This window comes from Lissotriton vulgaris, chromosome 4_1 (assembly GCF_964263255.1).
Source record: "Lissotriton vulgaris chromosome 4_1, aLisVul1.2, whole genome shotgun sequence".
Lineage (NCBI taxonomy): Eukaryota > Metazoa > Chordata > Amphibia > Caudata > Salamandridae > Lissotriton > Lissotriton vulgaris.
Genome location: NC_141691.1, coordinates 801,218,324 through 801,233,953, shown reverse-complemented (window position 1 = coordinate 801,233,953; position 15,630 = coordinate 801,218,324). Strand labels below are relative to the sequence as shown.

At 43.6% G+C, this 15,630-nt stretch overlaps 1 protein-coding gene across 1 annotated transcript in view; it reads right to left on the bottom strand.

Annotated features, from left to right (window-relative positions):
* KIAA0319 (KIAA0319 ortholog) overlaps window positions 1-15,630 on the bottom strand; it is a 993,525-nt gene that overhangs the window by 449,290 nt on the left and 528,605 nt on the right. The window contains exon 4 of the mRNA XM_086965138.1: window positions 7,164-7,359. Coding sequence (XP_086821264.1) covers window positions 7,164-7,359 — 196 coding nt within the window. The remainder of the gene's footprint in view (window positions 1-7,163; window positions 7,360-15,630) is intronic.

The following is a 15,630-nucleotide window of genomic DNA, read 5'->3' as shown; positions in this document are numbered from 1 at the left end:
TTGGCAGGTACAAGGCCTAGAAGCACTATTTCGAGCCTGCATGATCCCAGAGCAAATAATGTTTTTAAATGAAACAATTCAACAAACAAGCTGTCTTGGCCTAGCTAAGATTAAAAACCTTAACAAACCGTCTATTCCAAAGCCAATACCTGATAATGCAACAACAGATATTGAAATAGACGTATCTAAAATTTTACATCTAAACAGAACACATCCTGATTGGAAAAAGTGGTTAATCTGGCCTACTGACACGAATACCTGTCAAGATAGATTCCTGAATAAAACACAGGGGTTAGCAATGACCAGACCAGACCCTAGATACTCCCAGAGACAACATCCAGGGATAGTAACAACATACAGTGTAGGGAAGCTGTGCCTTGAATGGCTAGAATCATCCACAATGGCAGAAATTAAGCAACACTTATCTTTACTTAAAGATGGTGCTGATTTGCGCGATTTCATTCTGGGACCACGCAAACAGCGTCAAAAGCGTTTCATAGCGACCAGTATATATGCGGCTTACAACGAGGCTAAGAAAATCACACAAATTGAAACAGCTGAAAAAATACGAGAAATTGATCGTATTAATTTGGAAAAATCACTTTCTGTAGTGGACAATGGGTTAATGACTCTGTCCTCCAGAATATATTCACTGGACAGTATTGTATCATCTGCCATAGATATAATAGACAAAGACTTGCTAATGTTACAGCATGGCCAGTCACAATTGCGTTCTATTGTACAGTTAGGCTGGACGCTGCAAAATCTTCGTTCAGGCTATGTGCCATGGCGTTTAATCAACACAACGTCATTGTTTTCCATCTTTAACCTTACTGATAAACAAATCAGCTTGGCACAGAAAGGAGCAGACTATACAATCCTGAGCATCGAAAAACGTGAGAGATTACCATTGACAATGTCAGAAAGTCCTGTCATTGAATGGATAATACACGGGATTATCACAATTCCGATAACAACTTTCCGATTTAAAAATTGCCTTGAATACATACCTACTGGCCAGTATGAACGATTGGGTAAAGGATACATTAAGTCAGCATGGAAATTACCATACACACACACATGCTATAGTGACAGCAACAGAAATGTATTTCTTAGTGGTAAAAACTGCAAAACATTCACTAAGCGGTATACTTTTGTGCCAAGGTATTAATTTACACGGAGCCTGTGAAGGAAATTCTAACAACCTTTCATGCCACCAACATGTCACACCTGCAACGCAGATAGAGCCTTTCTTTAAGCAGCTCTCGAATGGGAGTTACATTCTAATAACGGATTGCAGCTGTTGTGGCCTTTTGCCAGGGAAAGCATATCTCGTAAGCGTAACTTCCATGGTCAAATGCTGTATGCAAGCATTGTTTCCAAACGGCCCTGGAGACACTGAGACTCCCATATGGCCTCGTTTGAATTTCTCTTCTATACGAATTGATACTTTAAGCAGAATGAAGTCTGTGCTTTTGCAGACAACAGTGCCCATCACGTCATCGAAAGAGACGTATGAACTCCAAGTTGCAAGGACAACATCAGAGATTCATGACCTTTCATCAACAAATTGCCCCGTGCATTTCACAGAAATGCTTAGCCAAATCCATAACATGTCTAGTGCCATAGGCATCCCAGGCATATTTAAGACGATTTTTACGGGACTGCTAACACCATTCAGAGCAATTCTGGGAATCATTCCTAATTTTGTCCATTCAGTCTTTGGCGGCATACCCCTGATTTTGGGACTTGTAGCAGGCATTTTATTTTTGACCCTCTTGCTCCGATATGGCAAGCCAAAACTCAGACATGACTCCGACAAGGATGGAAGAAACGATCCTAGCAGTACGCTACCGGGACCGAATAACTAGAGTCCTTGGATTGGCCAGGCTGAGAGATCTGAACATGACCTGGTTTCTTTCATTCAGACCTATATGGCAGACCTGCATCTTACCTGTGCTTCGATGTATGCTATGCGGAGATGAGTGCGTGTTGGACATCTGTCTTGCACTTCCATCAGCAGTACCAATGGATATCGATACTTTGCTAAGTCCTATAACGGCTCACGCATTGTGTTGTCCCCAGCGGCTACCAATCCTGATGACGGCATTCATTGAGACTCCTGTGCTACGACTAGGTGGTAACAGTGGAGCGAGAAATAAAAGCGACATCACCCAGGTACGACCTTCTGTGAGCATTGCTGATCCAGACTTTGATGATAGCAATCATTCTCACACCTGCCAAGTTACAGCACTATCGAACTTGGTCGAACTGTCACCTGATTTTGTAGACCCATTTTTTGAGAGCCTGTCTGATATGATGTTCTCCCCTGAACAGAAACAATAATTTTGAAAAGCATTCCGACACACAGCGTTCCCATGAACTCTGAATTCGGTCTTCAGTTTTGATCAACAAAATCTGCTGAAAAGCGTTGGAACTCTATACCCCCAATTCACCAAAATTTTATTTGAATTGAACACTTTTTCAAAATATTTACCTTTTTTCTGGCACGAAATTATTTGATTAAAGTAGACCTATCCATAAAGAACAGAAGCTTCTATTTTTAGGTAAATCTAGAGACATAATAACTTTACATCAGCCTCTAGCACCTTTTACAGCAATGCATTTATATGTGATGAAATTATCTAGCACTTCTTTTCTGTATTAAGAGATATTTCATGTGTAATTTTTTCGCAAAATCGTTCACTGATTACATATGCTATAATTTTGAATGATTTCTATGCTTAAAGACGTACAGTACAATCCATGTATTTCAAATACACCATTTCAAATGCAAATATGTATTTTGGGGTGGGTAATGTTACACATGCATCTTTTTCTATAGTTTTTAGTAAATTGATGGACATAAATTCGTGGAGTGGGTGTCGCATTCTAATCTAGGACCCCGATCAATACTGTGACCTTATGCCCCTATACGGCTATAATCCATTTATTCCCCTATAATGGCATAAACGATCATGAGCGATATTTCAGAAACTCATCTCTGGCCTAACACGATCAGAGCCACATTTCAGAATCTCTTCCTCTGCAGCTCATTAGAGCAAATGACACAGCAGAAGCCACTATCTAAGATTCCTAGATTACACTCCGAGTTATTCAACAATATAAAACTCAGCAACCTGGGAAAACCCCGCTTGCTATGTTTTGATTAGTAATAGAACTCTAATGAGCACTGAGAGACGATCACTTCCTAGTGACATCTTTATTGACGTCTTATGTCCAAAAACTTACGTCAAACCAGGCACCTTTCAGGTATAAATATTACCAACGTTGCCTTAAGCAAACGCTGCCTCAACGACATCGATGATAGCGATGATGTGGTGAATACAGGAGCAGAACAGCTGTCCCCTGCAGAGCCCAGCAGATACAAGCTGCCCACGGACGCTGCCCCTCCTCCTCCTCGACGCGCTGAGAGAGACGCTGTCTTTTCTCCTGCCGAGAAAATCCAGCTCCGGCGTTTCCAACCCACTCTTGCGAGTGACTGGGATATCGAGTCCTGGAAGGAGATACAAGACCTCCAACATTCTATTTCAGAAGTATGGTGTTCACTAAACCCTTAGAGAGAATTCTTGAAGCAAACCTTGGCAAAACCAACTTAACTAAAACTGCTACTTACTTACTCCCTCCCAAGTATTAGGCTTAGGTCAGGTACACTGGGGTAGACGTAGTTAGAAGCACCAGTTGAGTACGTTAGCTAAATGTATATATGAATGTATATATTTTATTCATTTTAACCATTGTATGGCTAAGAAACCATATCAATGCTTTTACAGTATTATTTCGCAATCCTCATTTTACTGTACGCACTTTTTATAATAACTAGTCTTGCAATTGTGGCAATTCATTTCTCTTTATGAGAAGAAAGATTGTTCAATAAATAATACCTTTTATTGAAAACGCCCGTCTCTCTATTCTCTGCATCTTGGTGAAAGTAATCTGCACAACTGACTGAGTAAAATAACTGTCTATTGTTTCACACGACTCTAGAGATTGGCTCTTATTCTAAGGAGCAAAGTTGTCATGTGTATGCGGTTGTTGGAAAACTGAATCCCTTCTTGTCTGTACCAGGGAAGCTGATCACTTCCTATTCAGTCAAGAAAGTTTCCAGTGACCTCTGAGCTAGTTGGTAACAAACCCAATTAAGTTTAGCATAGTCAGTAGAGACCTGGAAGACCCGCACTTCTACGTCCATACTATTGTTTATGTTATTCCAATGCACAGGGCCTATTGGGAAAATAGGAACTACACTACAGGAGCACACCAATCCTTAATGCGTCACACACTGCTGCAGGCCATAAAGTAGAAGGTGATATACCACCCACCAAGCACCCTTTTTCCAAGAATGGTTCATTATCAGGTGACAGCTAATCTGCCCCGCTGTGGCTTACAGGATGAACGGATTAGCTGGTACTTGCTTTCAATTTAGAAATGGGAGTGGATGAGACTTCAGGCAGCTACTGACCTTCTCCCTTGTGGCCTGCACAATGCTCTGTGCCCTGTTTCCTAAATGCCAACAAGGTGCAAAAGCCGATGTCAGCTGCCCTGCTCCTCCATGGTCTGCAGTACTCTGTGGGCTATGGAGGGCCAGGTTGGCTGCTTGCTAACACTTTGTATTTTTTTAATTGTGTTAAGTTCCCAAAGCCTTTGAGCAAGGAAAGTAGGAGCAAAAGAACCCTCGCCCTTGGGCAAGGAAAGGGGAGGGGCAATATCTTTCCTCACCTCTTTGGGCATGGTGAAGAGGGTTCAATAGACACTACAGTCGTAAATGTTTAATACGAGAAGCAGTATGGCATCTTTGACCTCTCTTCTTTGGGCAAGGTGATGGTGGAAGAGGGCATTACTCCACCCCTCGTCCTTGTGCAAGGATAGGTGGTGGTAATAACTCTATAGTATTTCGCACCACTGATGAAAAGGCCTGCAAAGTTTTCTGTAAGTCCCTCTAAACCTTTGCAAAGGTGCAGGAAGCACATTCCAGGGTCACAGCACGGAATAGCACTCCTACACGTGGGCAAGGGGGTAGTGCATTGGGCAATGAACCACTCCCTGGCCCTTAGTTATCACACAAACACCTTTGCAATCTGCTTCCAATAACAGTGCATTGGAGATCCTTGATCTACTAGTAATGAAAAGGGGAAAGGCCGCGAAGGGAATCAATTAACATTAACTCCTCCAACCCTATGTAAGGGGGAAGGGGTCGTGTATTGCCTCCTGGATCATAGTTAGTACTGGGGATTCGGAGAGAAAGATCTGTTTTTCATCTCTCCTAAGCATGTCAAACAGGCAGGAAAGAGGTATCAGAAGTGGGTCAGCTTATAAATAATTATAAATATTTATGAATAATGCAGAATCCGCTCAGCACACAAGCTGCTTTATTTTTTACATCGTATCTTTTGTTTTCCTTACAGTTTTTGGTGAACACTGGGAAGAAAACACCCATGAGTTTCTAGCATACAAGTTGTGCATGCGCACTGTAATCCTACTCTGTGTACATGTCCAGTTCAGTGTTCCCACATTTTGTGACAAGTAGACATACTTTGATATGTACACTGGGCAGTTACATTTTCCCATTTATCTTGATCCCCAAGTTGGGTGCAGATTGACCAAACGAGACAAGGTTACTAAGGGTAAACAAAAATAATATTTTCAAAAGAGTGAGGAGTTAACCTTAACTACAGAGATTCACCTGTGCACAGACAAGACACTAAGCAACAAGATTTGCTGATGATCTATTCACCATATAATACTTTCAGTTTCTAAAAAGATTTTGCAATCCAAACAAGAAATAAAAAGAGACAGAAAACCTTAGCAACACTGTCTGTAATTTTAAAAAAAAAAAATACTGCAACGTGTTAAATGTGTGCGCCCTCTTATGGATGTTCCTGGTTCATTGAAAATAATTTTCCATTCAAAATCTTTCTTTCTCTCTCACACATTGTCGAAAAATATGGACAATTTCTGCACGTTAGCCAGGCATTAATTTAGCAGTGCAGTAGAGTGTGCGAAAATCATTGTAAACGTCTAATTAGTTACAAATCTGTGGGTATTCACAACGGTAAACAACGTATACCACAAAACATTTTCCCCCCAGGGAATTATAACGCGGTCTCTGCAACGACCGCGTTATAATTCTGCATACCATTACTCCGCAAGTCGGACCAACGACTTGCGGATGGGGGAGAAGGTGTTTGATTTAAAATCCAACACCTTCCCTAATGTCCACACAGACTGGAGTTGGAATAGTAAATTAGACTATTCCAACATCCAGCGCCCCCCTCCGCAAGTCGTTGTTACGACTTGCGGGGTAATGTTATGCGGAATTACAACACGCTTGTTGTAATGACCGCTTTGTAATTCCCTACAGGGAAAAATACTGCGGGATAATGAGGCATATTCATTCACAATATTTGGCAGGACACTCTCATTGGAACTCCCACTCAGGATGTCATATCACTTGTGATTCACAATTACTGCACACACTGAAGAAATGGGGCAGTTATAACCGACTTACCCCTTAAAATTAGGTAGATCCTCGCTTTGTAAATCAGTATCTGGAAATGTCTACACTGATGTCACTTTTTCCACCTGTACCTGACAATTGTATGTATGACATTATCGGGGTCCGAATGTCGACCTACACCTACATTGTGACTATTTACTAAATAATTGCAGTGGTAAGTGTAGATTTACTGTTATTAAGTCTATTGTGATAATATTCTGAGAGCTGTTAGTATGGACACCAAGGATCTACAGGTTGATATTTCAACCACGATTTCACGCAACATATTTACACTGCAGATATATCCACTCAATTCCAAAACACAAAATTACACTCCCCAAAAAAATTCAACTTCGCAACATGCCACATAATTCCACATTATTTAATACTACTCCACACCATGCCACATAATACCATTACAAAGCATACCACTCAATTTCACAAAACACCACACACGAATTGACCATATAATATATTTTTAGCATTATTACCATTTTAGGGTCTGTGGAGGTATTTATCATAGAAGGAAGGATTAAAGCAGACTTTCCAACAGTTTTATGAACCCTGTTTCTGGTTTGATAGTGGTATCAACCTTTGGCGAAATCTTGTCAACTAGCAACAACATTATTTTGGAACAAAAAGATACCTGCTAAGCTGGTAGTGGGAGAGTGTGCAGGTACTTCATCTGTGCTGTTCGTAAGAGAGGATGGTGTACTTGTGGGTAGCCCTATATCAGCCTCATTCTCTCGAATGGACGGGTCCACTTGAAGAGTCTTCAACTTCTCAGCCCCAGTGGGCAGAATTTCTGGGTTTACAGAATGATTAGATGATGACAGAAGAACCTACAAAGTACATAACAAAAAAATATGAATTTCCCTTTCCTGCAATAAATAGAATAATGCCTTGTTTGTAGATTCATTTTTATTATTATAATTTTAGAGTAAATACATGGGCATCATAATACAATTAGGTTATGTCACATTCTCCTATGTCAGTGTTCTTCAGAAGAGTCCTTGAAACTCACGTCCTTACAAAGGACAGACATTCCCTGCACCAGGCATACCTTATTATGTGGTCATTAGCGCTGGACAGGAAAACTCCATTTGCAATGATGCTCCACGTGTAAAGACACTTGCACACCTTTGTCCTTTGTACTGAACTGCAGCGGGTGTTAACGTGCCCTGTTTAGGTCTACTTTTCAGTTGTCCCTTTTGGTGTATAACTTTTTACACTACTTGCGCTGTTGGTGAACACGTCATCCAGACTGGTGAGCTTTGGGTTCATGGTCGGGCGGTTATTGGGGGCTTATCATACAAAGACCCACTTGCTCTAACACATGAGTGGCAAGAGGAGATCAAGCTACCAGTAGATCTTACACAACTAATAGAGAGGCTTTAAACTTCTGATTTGCTGATTCAGCACTTCTAGAAAAACAAAGCCCATCGACTTCAATACATGTAATAGAGTTTACAATGGACTGGTGGATAAGGGGCAAGTAAGTTTGCAAAATCCCTAAATTTGGTACAAGGAAAAAACACATTTGAAAGAAAAAAAACCTTTCATTTCTCAATTGCAACTACAGTGATTTATAGTTGACACAACTAGAAGGCCAAATCCCATTTGTATCCTACAATAATGATTGCATACACTGCCTGATCAGGACTCAGTTGCTATTTCAACAGGGGCTTAACACAGCTTCTGTTGATGTGCAACCACCAAAGCTGCTGCGGCACACTTTGACGTATGCCGGACCGTACTGTCCTTTAAGGAGACAGATGTTCCTTACATGGAGTAAATTAACTTATTGCCCAGCAGAAGCAAGCATGAGAGGATGTTCCTGCAGAAGAACCCTGGTCCATGAAGAAACATAGCCCAAATAACTAAGATTAGAGGATAGATTATCAAAGCATCAAACACAAAAGGCTTGAAGACATATTGAGGAGTTCAGAAGAGCTACTTCTGTGGTAAGAACCAGCACACTGTTTACCAGGATTTCCATGCACATCATCTGGAGCTGAGTTAATGAGTCTGAGTGTGCACTTGAGTGTAGTCTACATCAACATCTTCCACCGTCCCTCATCATTGAGCAACACCCCTCACCTCCATGAAAGTCTTTAGGTATACACTAGAAGAAAAATAGCTTTTCTATAGAGGAGAAAGAACCTAACAAATTCCTTAAATCATATACCAATAGTCCGAAAACTCAAATACAGAGAATGGGTGGCAAATATGGAGGATAACCTGTACCATACCTGAGGGTATCCGATCTGAACCACAATATAAAGTGATTTAGCAATGGTAGCAGGAACATGATTATGACCTATTGGAAGACTGTGGAAATATTATAGGATGAATCACTGATTAAGAACCTTTAGAATGAGTACATGTTATGCAATTCTTCCTAATTGACCCTAAATGTAATAAACAAGTAACTTTATATTGGCGTGTAGGCATTTTTATATAAGTTTTCTCCTCCTTATGTCCAATATCACTAGGATGTCTTTGGATACACAGGCTCGCTTAAATGAAGGAACGCTTGAACCATCTTCCTCCGATGTAAGATTCTTGAGTTATCAAAGTTAGAAGATTCCTGTACTCCCCTGATCCTAAACTAGATACTCCCAATTTTAGAATAAGGAAGTTTGATGCCAGCAACACCTTTGGGTTTCATCTGTTTGTGCTTTTCGAATTCCAAGCACCTCTGGCACCTTCAACTCTGCCCTTTTCCAGCAGCTTGCAATATTCAGCTGATGTCCTTAAAGGACTCAGGGTGCCCACCGTGTAGCAGTCTGCATGTTCTGGCATAACCAGATAGCCCCTTTGGTAACATCTCAATGCCATAGTTTTGCCAACCAGAACACTCTCTTTTCAGACTGAGCTCCCATTTACATTTTAGCTGGTGAGTTGTTTTTTTGTTTCATAACAAATGTAATTGGGTTCTGGCAATATATCAAGGCCAGAACGGCCCGCATACATATGTAAGAAATTGAAGGGTGAGTACCCATGAACAACAGTAATACAAAAACTGTCACAGCCCCCCGCCCACCCCCCTGAGCCCAACATGCCCCTGATAAAGCCCCCATTCAATTACATCCTTGGATCCCATCTCATGTCTTCATGTCTTGACTTCACAGGTTTTTATTCCAGTACCTAGTTGGGACTCAGCAGTATGCACTGGGGCTAAAACTATACCTTGATATTCGACCCAGAGCCGCCATTTCTTCTGTTTTCTTTTTGTGGGCATCCCCTTGCCTTGAACACCTCAGTCTTTGGGTGGTGAGATTTTGGCTTACTTGTTTGAAAGCACCAACAGGAGCTTGTCAGCTTAGCTTTGCAGGGATGCCTCCTTTGTCAGAGTCAGAAGCCTTGTCTGGCTTGTTAATGTTAATGTTAATGTGAGTTGGAATTTATTAAGCGCTCGTACGCCCGAAGGCTTCATGGCGCTACAGGAGGAACCAGGCAAGGCAGTCAAAGAATGAATGAAGCTGTCATATCAGTAATGAGCTTGAGAAAAAAGCCAAGTTTTCAGGGATTGTCTAAAGCTGAGGATGTTATCATTCAGCTTTATGTGGAGGGGAAGAGAATTCCAAAGAGCAGCAGCAAGGTGGTCGAAACAGCTACCTCCGAGGCGCTTCCTTTTGAATGGAGGTACAATCAGGAGTGATTTGTAGGTGGATCGAAGATGACGGGAGGGGCAGTATTTTTTGAATAAATCTCTGATAAATGAAGGGCCAGAGTCATTCAGAGACCTGAACAGAATACACCCGGCCTTAAAGGCCACACGTTGCTCGACTGGCAACCAGTGTAGCTGCTTAAGGCCAGCTCTGATGGATTGCCTCCTGGGTATATTCAGAAGGAGCCTGGCGGCCTGGTTCTGAACAAGCTGGAGACGTTTAAGCTCTCCGGTTTGGAGGCCAAGATAAAGGCTGTTAGAAAAGTCCAGCCTGGACAGAACCAAGGAGAGGACAATCTGTGTGAGGGCTGCTGAAGAAAAGAAGCGAGCAATTTTTTTTATTTTCTTCAATTGGAAGATACTGGAAGATACCACCGCTCCAACCTGTCTTTTTAGCGAGAGATCCTCGCTGATGAAGATACCTAGGCTTTTAACCACGGATGACTTAGATGGAGGCGCTCCCATGTTAGTAGGCCAAAAGTTGGAATTCCAACTAAGTGAGCTCTGTCCGGGCAGGACCAACTCGGTCTTGCCCGGGTTGAGCTTCAGATGATTGCAGCTCATCCAACTCAGTATGTGGGACATAGTTCTTTGGAATTCGCCCACTGAGTCCATGGTGTTAAGAGGGAAGATGAGCTGCAAATCGTCCGCATAGTTAAAGATAGTTACATTTGCATTCCGAAGGGAGTGCAAGAGGGGGCGTAGGTATACATTAAAAAGAAGGGGAGATAACGAGGAACCTTGTGGTACCCCGCAGGTGGTTGGTATAGTGGGAGCAGAGAAGGAGCCCAATCTGACCGATTGTGTACGGCCCGTAATGAAAGAACGGATCCAGCTCAATGCAGGGCCCCTGAGACCTGCCTGCTCGACACGGTCGACCAAGATGGTGTGGTCGACCGTGTCGAACACAGCAGAGAGGTCCAGTAGCACAAGTGCCTGATGGATTCCTGCATCTGCATTCCGCCTCAAAGTATTTAGCACCGAAAGGATGACCGCCTCGGTGGAGTGGCAAGGTCGGAACCCTGCTTGATTCGGTGCCAAATACTCAGATTTTTCCAAAAAGCTGGAGATAATTTCACAAACATGTGACTCCAGCAGTTTGGCACAGTATGGCAGCAACAATATGGGTCTATAATTGATGGGATCTAGCGGGTTAGCTCCTGCCTTTTTTATGAGGGGAACGAGAAGAGCTTTTTTCAGGTTGCATGGAACTTTGCCCTGTACAAGTGACCCATTCAGTAAAGAAAGTAAGCACCCAGGAAGATTGGTGCCCACTTCTTTCAAGATGTGAGGGGGGCAAATGTCATCAGGGGAGCCAGTTTTAACTTTGGTTAATAGTTTGAGTAACTTGACATTGTCTATGAGGGGATAGGAATCTAGGGTGGCAGGGTTGTACAGAGTGTCAGCAAACAAAAGAGGGGGCTGAGTGATGGGAATACTTTGCTTGATAGTGCAAATTTTATCAAAGAAAAAAGAGTTAAGTGTGTTGCAAAGCTCTTGGGTAGGAACCATCGGAAGGGAAGTTCTGTCGCTAGAGCTAAGATTTTCCACAATATTGAACAGCTCTTTTGACTTATTTTGGGCCTTAAGAATTTTATCCGAAAAATAATTAGTTTTGCATTTTAGAATGAGATTTTGGTAGTCCCTGCGGGCCTTACGAAAGTTGGCTCTGTCATGTTCTAAATAGGCTACGCGCCACTTGCGCTCCATTTGACGAACCTTAAGTTTGAGGGTTTTCAGGTGAGGTGTAAACCACCGGTGAGCATCATTGGGGCGAGAGCGGGAGAAGTTGACACAGGGAGCATGAACTTCAGCTGCCTGAAGTAGCCCTTCGGAAAAAACCTCTTCTGACTACTCTATGTCCTGATCCAATGAAGGACAGGTAGAGGTTAGTGATTGGAGAAAGGTGGGGATATCAACATTCTTCCACATTCTTGCCTTCCCACCATGTTGAGACAGAGGTTTGCTATTTTTTGCAATGGTCATGATGAAATTGATCAGAAAGTGGTCCGACCAAATGCAAGGCAAGATGGAGTTAACTGCCAAAGAGATGTTTTGAGACCAAATTTGGTCAAGGCTGTGCCCTTTCTCATGTGTAGGAAGGTGAATGTGTTGGATGAGATTAAAATCAGAGAAAGTATCCTTCAGTGTGGCTGCCTGAGAGTCAGACTCGACCGAGTCCAGCCAGAGATTAAAATCACCCAGCAGTACAATTTTGTCATGGGAAATAATCAGGGGGGCAAGTTGTTCCGCTAGGGATGCAGCAAAAGTAGGCATATTTTGAGGGGGGCGATAAATGAGGATCACGACAAGTGATCCAGTGTCCACATCCATTTTAAAAATTATATTATCTGATCCTGTCAGATCAAAAGATGGTAAAAGAGAGACTTTGAGGTTTTTGCGAATAATCGCAGCGACCCCTCCGCCCCTCTTACCAGCTGGCCTATCGACATGCAGTATATAGTACTCAGCGGGAACTGCCGCCAGGATGTCAGGTAAGGATGCATCATTAAGCCAAGTCTCAGATAAACATAGAAGATCTGGTTGTTCGGCCTGAAGCAGAAGGAAGATGTCCAAGTGGTGTTTTACCATGGACCTGGTGTTTAAATATAAACATTTGAGAATACTCTGAGGCACATGTGGGGATAAGGGAGTAGACCGTAGTGAGGGCTTACAGGCTTTTGTGGGCATAAAATCAGATTTTAGAATACCATACATGGCGGCGCGCTTTAAAGTGTGAGCTTGTGACTCAAAGAGTGTTATAGAAACAAGACACTTTTTTATTTTATCCTTTAATCGTCCTATCCTCGTTAGTCTTTAAACTTTCCCTTTGGCATTGCACTCTGCATAATCTCCCCCTCTCGGTTGTTAAATCTCAATTGAATATATATTTTAGAGTATTGATTTCCTTAAAGTAAAGATTATATCTGTGATCAATGACCCACCTCACTGCAGGGGAAAACATGGCACTTGACCTTCTATTTCTAATAACGGGAAGGCAAAAAAAATCACATTTGGTATGATTACATGATTAAAATAAAGGAAACCTTTGGTCATGGTGCCCAAGAACTCACCAAGAAGCAGCACATTGTAAACAAGAAAAAATGGAGAATGGTCAAACTTTCAGATGAGGTCATGCAACTCAAAGTACTTTGTTCTGCATAGAAATCCCTCATTAACACCCCAGAGACACCCTTGACAAACCCACCATCAACAAAGTGACCAACAGAAGCAAGGGACTCTTCATGGCAATCGAACTCTACAACTTCTGCTCCCAGACCTTACATTCTCTCCACCAGTTGACAAATGTAATATGCTCAATTTCTTCTACCCTAGAAAACTAACAAGATCACATCCCACATCAACAACAATACAACTCAGACTTCCATGCTATCACCCTGATGCGTTCCTGATGACATTGTAAGCTCAACACAGAACATGGTCCAGGATACAGTGCACTTTCCCCATGGGCCAACAGCAAATGGCACACACTACTGTGAATCCCCTAGCCTTGGGACCCAGCAATATTTCAGATTGTGTGAGCTAGAGAGACACGAAGAAAGAGAAGAGTATGCACATTGTGATCAGGGTGCCCGGGCAGTGTGTAACCAGAAGGGGTAAGTAGTATAAAGGTCCTTCCTGAATGTTTAAAGGGTCAGGAAGCATCTTATCTTCACAGGGAGCTCGTTCTAGGTCTTGGCTGTGATGTAGGAGAAGGCTCTCCCACCTGTTCTGTTTCTGCGGATGTGGGGGATCTCTGCCAGGGCAAGGTCGGCAAAGTAGAGGTTCCTCTTGGGTACATGGAAGGATACTCTCTCGTTGAGGTATTGGGTCCGATGTTGTTGAGGGATTTGTATGCAAGGGTGAGGAGTTTCAAGGGGACCCTCTTCTCGTCGGGGAGCCAGTGGAATTCTTGTAGGTGTTGGGTCATGTGTTCGTTATGCAGTGTCCAGAGGATCAGTCTGGCCACGGCATTCTGGATGGTTTGGATTTTGTGTAGAAGAGTTCTGTTGATTCCGGCATATAGGGCATTGCTGTAGTCCAGTCTGCTGGTTATGAGAGCGTGGGTGACAGTCCTCCTGCAGTCAGGGGGGATCCATTTGAAGGTTTCACGGAGGATGCGCTGGCAGTTGAAACTAGTGGACAAGACGGCGTTGATCTGGCGGTTCATGGAGAGGGAGGAGTCGAGGATGATGCCGAGGTTTCGTGCTTGGTCTGTAGGGGTGGGTGTGTTCTCGAGGGCAGGGGCCCACCAGGTGTGGTCCCAGGCAGAGGTGCAGGGCCCGAGGATGAGGACCTCGGTCTTCTCTGAGTTGAGCTTCAAGCACTGTCCTTCATCCAGGCTGTCAAGTTCTTCATTCCTTCCTGGAAGCAGAGTCTGGTGTCTTCGGGATTCTTCGTGAGTGAGAGGATGAGCTGGGTGTCGTCGGCGTAGGATACAATGCTGAGCCCATGCTGTCTGACGATGGCGGCGAGGGGGCCATGTAGATGTTGAAGAGCGTGGGGCTGAGAGATGATCCTTGGGGTACTCTGCAGTTGATATCGGTGGGTATGGAGAGGAAGGGCAGAAGTCTGATCCTCTCGGTTCTGCAGGATAGAAAGGTTTGGATCTGGTCGAGGGCGGGTCCTTGTATCCCCGCGTCGTGAAGTCTGGCTGCGAGCCTGCGATGGGAAATGGCGTTGAAGGCTGCGGAGAGGTCTAGAAGGATGAGGGCCGCGGTGTATCCCTGGTCGAGTAGCATGCGGATGTTGTTGGTGGCGGCGAGGAAGGCGGTCTCAGTGTTGTGGTTGTTGCGGAATCCAGACTAGGAGGCATCTAAGATGGCGTTTTCTTCAATGAAGGCAGTCAGCTGGGCGTTTACAAATCTCTCGATGACTTTGGCTGCCAAAGGGAGGAGAGTTATGATCCGGTAGTTTTTCAGGTCTGTAGGGTTGGCGGTAGGTTTCTTGAGGAGGGTTTTAACCTCTGCCCGTTTTCAGTCGTCTGGGCAGATGTCTGATCTGAAGGAGGAGTTGATGGTCTGTTTTAGTTCGGGTGCGATGGCGGAATATGAGCGGTGGGCAGGGGTCCGTTGGGGCTCCTGAGTGCGTTTTCTTCATTGTCGCGGTGATGTGCTCGACAGTGGTGGGGTCCCAGGTCATGAGGGTAGGCTTGTCGGCGGCGGTGGGGATAGTGGTGGTGTCCTGTGTCTGTTCGCTTAACTTGTCGTAGAGGACCTTGATCTTTAGATGGAAGTAGGAGCTGAGTTTGTGCAGAGTTCCTAGTTGAGTGACGTCCGCTGGGGGTTTAGCAAACTGCTGTATGACCTTGAACAGTTCCTTGGTGTTGGTTGCGTTGGTCTGGACTTTGTCTTTTAAGAAGGTCCGTTTGGTGTCTCTTATGCTCTGGTGGTATTCCTTCAGGGCGCTCCTATGGTTGTTCCGTTCTTCCATGGTTTTC